Source organism: Poromitra crassiceps (genome assembly GCF_964638095.1).
Source record: "Poromitra crassiceps genome assembly, chromosome: 2".
NCBI lineage: Eukaryota > Metazoa > Chordata > Actinopteri > Beryciformes > Melamphaidae > Poromitra > Poromitra crassiceps.
The window spans coordinates 77,100,324-77,107,208 of record NC_139624.1 but is presented as its reverse complement, the minus strand read 5'-3'; the positions used below and the strand labels follow the sequence as shown (position 1 = coordinate 77,107,208).

The 6,885-nt window shown below is 44.8% G+C and overlaps 1 protein-coding gene across 1 annotated transcript in view; it reads left to right on the top strand.

Annotated features, from left to right (window-relative positions):
• Window positions 1-6,885, top strand: part of LOC310772489 (contactin-associated protein-like 2) — a gene marked incomplete at both ends in the record, with an annotated part of 736,946 nt that overhangs the window by 645,687 nt on the left and 84,374 nt on the right. The window contains one exon of the mRNA XM_083632310.1: window positions 4,073-4,291. Coding sequence (XP_083488436.1) covers window positions 4,073-4,291 — 219 coding nt within the window. The remainder of the gene's footprint in view (window positions 1-4,072; window positions 4,292-6,885) is intronic.

The following is a 6,885-nucleotide window of genomic DNA, read 5'->3' as shown; positions in this document are numbered from 1 at the left end:
ACAAAATTAAAAGATGAGATCAACACAAACAAAACAACAAAATTGGCAGTTAACACCAACACACTGAGAGACTTCCTACGTTAACATTATTCCCAGAATGTGAGTTTAACGAGCCAGTTACATGTCATTGCATTCTTAGACATTGTCATTTGCTTTATTTTGTATGTTACATACAATTGGCCAAATTATTAGTTAGTTTATGGGCTAGAAATTCTGCCAGGTTACAGACACTAAGCGGCCATTTTCTCTTATGAAATCTTGAGCAGCCGAGGGGACTAACTAGAGTTTGATTGCAAAATGCATGAAAATATAAATTAATTGTCTTGTTTTGTTTCTTTGGCAAGTGACCATGGTATAAGCACGTTAATACACTTCGAAGTGTCCATTATCAGAAAATAATGGACTTCGCAGAGGCAACAGATTCAGGCCTCCACGTCGTCCATTATTGTTTACACTTTTGCATGTCATCCCTTGGATTTTGTTATTCTATCCACCTTATTTCTAGCTGCCATGATGCCTGATGGGTGCTTCTTCCGCTTCCGGTGTAATAGACTGTTTTACAGTCTATGGTTTTAACTTGACAAAAAAAATGTCTATGAGGATTTTACAGCAGAGCCATTCTGCTCTACAGCCGTGTCGTTCGGGTGCTGGGATAACGTAATGCATTGTGGGTAGTCGGCTACTGTGGCTAATGCTAAAGGCTAGCGTAATAGTTACTTTACATGGCAGTAAAACACCACTGAATGACCAAATTGATTTCACTTTTAACCATTTCGAGTAACACTGTTTCCACAGTGTTGGTTAGTTGTTTATAACGTGACTATATTTATAACTTTTATAACGTACTCCAGTTTCCGGTTTATAATTCGGGTCTGCAGCCGAGTATAACAAAGGAAATGGCAAGCTGCAACAATTAGTCACGTTAAACCGGACCTTGTACCCACAATTATTTTTTACAGTGGGGCATTCAAAAATAAGGTGGATACCCAAAATAAAACCAACCAATCAATCAATCAACCGGCACTATGCATACAGACACCATTTATTCAGCTTACTAAAGCCTGTTAAAGTTCCATTTCATTTACATTCTCTATCTATGAGTCTCTCCCTCCATCTCTCTTTCTCCCCCTCTCAAATTCACAAAGTTCAAACTCAAGCACAGCAAATAGGGAAACTGATAAAGAGTATTACAGCGGGGGCGACACCACCTCATCTCATGCTAAAGCGTTTCTGGCGTCTATCGACTGCCTCTGAGATTAGTCCTGCCCTACGCTGTCTTGTAAAGCTGAAATCTATACAAGCCAAATGAATAGCCTCGAAACAAATGAGCCATTAGATTAGAAATTGAACAATGCATGTTTACCTTCAGAGTGCACTATGGCAGATCAGGGACTTAGGGACTTATGGTTTTCTGACAGTTGTGGCGTTTGTTTCATTTGGTTTTATAAAGTGTTTTATAAGTGTCAGTTTGGAAGAGGGAATATAATCCTGCTTGGTATGTTATGATGTGATTCATCCTGAAATGCTTCAAAACAAATTGGCTGATGCTGATTGGCTCAGGACACACGAGAAGACTATAACAATCCTAACTGATCCTGAAAATGCTTTGCATCACACACGTACCTGTAATGACCGATTTCACTTTTCTTTTGTCTTTCAGTCATATGCTCATACTAGACAATTAGGCATATAGGCAAGTATGTTGTAGCTGCTAAATTATGTAACTGAGATTATCCTGCTGACTCCTGATTCGTCAATGATGTCAGAAACTAGGATCTCACAGGAATGTAACACCAAATGCTCTCTTGGGATTTGTTCAGGAGGAACCACCACTCATATGTTGGAAACAGTCTTCCAGTCGATCATGTGGTTAGATTGAATCTGTAAATCTGTAAACCCTTCACACTGTCAGATAATTCATTCCCCACAAAGCCTATGATTGGGATTTCCCCTCCAATTGTTGGGTTTAGTAAATCTGGTGTAAATCGACCCGATTCATAAAATAAGTGTAATTTCTGATATGAATTTGAAATCATGCTATTTTGTCAACAAATGTCTTTAGTTCATGTCTAAGTTCCGGTCCCTTGTGTTAAATGCAAGCGCGTCGATTTGGGTAGGGTCGGTGGTGACTTGTCACAACCAATATTTCAGGATGTCCAATTGTCCCTACCAACTTTTAACTCATTCATGGCCAGTTTAGGACTGCCAATATTTAGCACAGGCCAAAGATTTTCATAATTGTTGGTCATCTTTCAAGACCCACAGTAAATTATCTATTAGCACCAAAGTGATTTGCAATACCTCAAAATGAAGATGTACGTCTCTGGGTTCACCAGGAAAAAAAAGTGAGCTTTTAGCATGTTCTGTACTCTACTTATAGCCATTTATATACACCCTGTTTTCACCAAAAAGGTCTCTCTGAGAAGACAAACAGGAGAAAACGCCATTTTTGTAAAGGACACAATCTCAGGCAGAACTCGCTCTCAATTCTTTTATTTTGAACTGTATTGACATCAGACATGTAAATATTATTCGTTATGACACAAATGACAAAAAATATATATATATATATATATATATACATGAAGTGCTTTTTTTACATTCAACAATACAGTTTACTCAGTGTGAGTGAGTGTGCAGACAGACACACAGACAGACAGACAGACAGACACACACACACACACACACACAAACACACACACACACACACACACACACACACACAGAGAGAGAGTTCTGTCCACAGCTGCTGCTGGATCGCACCTCCTTCCCAGGGAACACTATTGATCGCCCCGCAAATTAGCATAGGAGGGGAACACCAAACTGGTCTGAGATCAGCGTCTAGCCTCCTCTGCCTCTGCATCGTTTTCCTCCTCTCGTTCGGGCTGGGACGAATGCTGCGACACAGGAACGGGGTCGGCTTGGCTTTGGGACCAGGCGCTGGAACCGGATCGATCATGTTGGTTTGACTACCGCGAACAACTCAATCCAGGTTCGCCCTGCAGCAAGGCGACCAGCGCAGCGTGCCGAGGGGCGTTTCAATGGCGTTTCTCCTCTATGCAACAGGCAGCGTTTCTCCGTTTTCTCCTCCTCTTCCATTTCAAAACAACAGCTGCGGTATATGTTTGTTCACGTGTTGTCGGCTTGTTCTTTGAGGCCAGGGACCTGATACCATGTCACAGGCTGGGGAAGTCTTTGAACTACGCGCTGCACTAATAAAAACAAAAACATGTCAAACACGTCTTTGGCGTGGAGGGCTATTCCTGATAACACGTTAAAGACGTCTTTGGCGATGAATGAGTTAAGCAACCTTATTTGCATTATCTTTGGAGTGCAGTTATATACAGTAGGTCATTTAGATTGTCTTCCCATATTTTGCAAGGATAGAATTGACCCGACCATTATTGAGTGAAATTAGTTTGCATTATGTTCAAAGTTACATTTACCCCTGTTTTTCACAACTGAATGGGCCAGTCCAATTTTTTTCCCCCAAACTCACCTTTGATTGGCTCATTTGGCTGATGACCAAACAAACCCACACACACCCACACACACAGTTTTCCGGGTTAGCGACAAATCTGGAGACTTTTTCTGACATGGGATTAACATTACCAGCAAGCAGCAGTGACGCAGCAGTGCAGCAGTGCAAGCAGCAGCAAGCAGGCAAGTCCCGCTAGCATCGATGCTAATTTAGCAAAGTACAGCATGCAGCTGAAGCACATGGCTATAATATGGATGTTAACGTCCATATTAAGTAGCCATGTGCTTGCGCGATGACAACAGTGTATTGGCATGTCAAATGGTGGCGATTGACATCTGACTGAAGATCGTGCAACTCTTAGGAGGAAGAAATGTAGGATGTATGATGTGTGGGATTCAGTGGCAATTTTTTCTTTCCAAACCGGCTGTTTGTGAAAGAACATGATTAGATGGCTAAACCTACAGTTTGTGTTTGTTAGTTACACGGAAACAGCCTCATGCCGTCCTCGACCCTACCAACTTTGAGACCAAAACGACGCCCTTAGTTAAATGTGAATTGGTTCTCTCTCTATCTCTCTCTCTCTCTCTGCAGCTCCGATGGTTGTCTCCTTCTCCTTCGACGTTGGAAACGGACCGGTGGAGCTGACTGTGCATTCGGCCACGCCCCTGAACGACGACCAATGGCATCGCGTGATGGCCGAACGGAACGTGAAAGAGGCGGTGCTTCATTTGGATCTGACCTATCGGGCATCTCGGCCCGCCCCTGCACAGGGACACACAAGGCTAGAGCTGTTCAGCCAGCTCTACGTGGGTAAGCCCTGGTTCACACCATAGGCATCTCAGAAGCAGTGCTTCACTGAAGCTTCAAGTGGGAGCGTTGCCATTCACACCAGAAGCACTGTGTTTTGTCAGTTTTGCCCGGTGCTGCCCTGCCCTGCCCCCGCTCCCAGCTTGCATTGACTTCATGCCTGGCTGCTTGAGTGCAGCGCGCTGCACGCTTGAAAAATACAACAGAAGCTGAAACTATCACTGCAGCACGCATGCAGCATGGCTTCAGCATGGCTTCAGCGTGGCGTGGCGTGCTGCTGGTGTGATCGGTCTCGCCTGTTAACAAACAGCTGAAAGGAAACTGAAATGAAACTACCTCCGCACTGCGTTGCTTCAGCGTTGCTTCACCGTTGCTGGGGCGTATGGTGTGTTAAGACTGTAAGACACACACACACACACACACACACACACACACATCTATGTGATTCAAATACTTACAGTAACAGCCCCTATGTGTAAGGACACCACACCGCACTTTGGCAAGCGAGTTTGGCACCCTCCCCAACACTCTGCGGAGCCTCAGGTTTGGCACCCTCCCTAACACTCCAGCACTCCACACCGCGTTTTATGGAAGTCAGCATTGGCCCATGCTGCGTTCCCTAAAACGCTGTAGGCGTTATAGGCTGCACATCCATCTGATTCAAACACTTATGCCCAATTGATGCTTTGTCGCTCAACACTTTTGAATGTGTGTCTCGAGTCTCGACAGATATGATGGCAGAAATTGTCGACACTTTGCTTTTTTTGTCGCCTATAGCTGGAGAATGTTGTTGTGTCGTGGACACCGTTATATTTTGTCGCGCACTGTGATTGGCTAGAGATGAGAGAGTTCCATAAGTGTAGCGGTGTCTGACAGCCAGCCTGCCCGGGTCAGCAGCTGCCTCCCCCCGTGAAAACCAACAGGGCTCGGTGTGGGCGGAGTCAGGGCTCGGTGTGGGCGGAGTCAGGGCTCGGTGGGGGCGGAGTCAGGGCTCGGTGGGGGCGGAGTGGAGGTCTGGAGGAGCAGAGCGAGTCGCTGAAAAGACGAGCGAGCCGTTGTCTGTCAAAACCGATGCGGGGAGATCGAGATACAAGCGTCTGTGGTCATGTTCTGACTTTAGGACCCAGGCAAGATGTTTCTGCAGTCATTTGTACTCAGAGGAGGGCGAACAGCCATTCCTCCTCCAAGTAGAGCCAGGGGGAGAGACACTGTTGCTGGGAGGAGGGGCTGGTTCGCTGTTACCATAGAGATGACTGAAACCTTTCACCGAAGTATAAATTAAGAACGTTGTGCGACTCTTATTTATGTCGAGCGACACGAGCGCCCTAACATAAATCAACCTTTACAGTAACACCCCCCGCCCACATGCACACACACACACACACACACACACACACACACACACACACACACACACAGCCATGCATTTCGAACACTTAACAAGTCCTATGTGTAATGCTAAGTTCACACTACGCGCTCCGAGCCCCTCGGCGAGCTGATTTTGTTGCTCGGGGACAAACCCCCCCTGATCAGCTCGGCGCTTGCTTGTTAAATATGAACTGTCCTCAGACACGAGCGGGGAGGTCCTCGAGTGCTCGCCAATGAGTCACAGAGGTCTACAGGACATCTAGCCTGCTAAATATCTGGTGGTGTCTGGAGAGAAGAGCAATGAGTCACAGAGGTCTACAAGATATCTAGCCTGCTAAATATCTGGTGGTGTCTGGAGAGAAGAGCAATTAGTCACAGAGGTCTACAGGACATCTAGCCTGCTAAATATCTGGTGGTGTCTGGAGAGAAGAGCAATGAGTCACAGAGGTCTACAGGATATCTAGCCTGCTAAATATCTGGTGGTGTCTGGAGAGAAGAGCGTACAGTAGTGAGGCAGACACGCCCGGGGTGATGTGTGCTGTCTGCAGCACGCTACAAACAAAGACAAGAGGTCTGACAGAGGAGGCCATTCTCCAGGATTGGTACAAACTGTCCCACAACCAAAAAACACATTTAAAAAGCAATTAAGTAGCTATGCAAATCTTATGTGTTTACTAAATCATTCTATTATCTATTGAAACCCGAAATAATATTTGAGATAGCCGTAAACTTACATTAATAACTCTGACTTAATAAATAATTAAAAAAAAAAGACATTGAACCAATTTTGGAGAATGACCCATCGATGTGTTTAGCATGTGTTTAGAAAGCATAAAACCGGTGTGAGACTGTGTTTGCGGACTGGTCTGAGATATCTTGTAATGTGTGATCCTCTGTCGCAGCTCAGTCATATAGTGTGAAAACCAAACAACTCAAAGACTCCTGATTACAAGACAGACAGTTGTATAGTGTGAAAGGAACAGAGACTGACGACTCACGAGGATCTTGTAGTCAAGCAAACTCGTTAGTGCATCCGTATAATCAAAATTTAATTGTTAATTAAAAAACTTTCTGTACTTTTTTCTTTTCATTTTCCACCCTCACATTTTTTCCCTCCCCAATTGTACATGGCCAATTCCCTCACTCTCTCTCGATCTGCATACATGTGTAATCGCCAGCCGCTTCTTCTCACCTGACAGCGAGGTGTTTTACTGGCAGGGCACTATTCC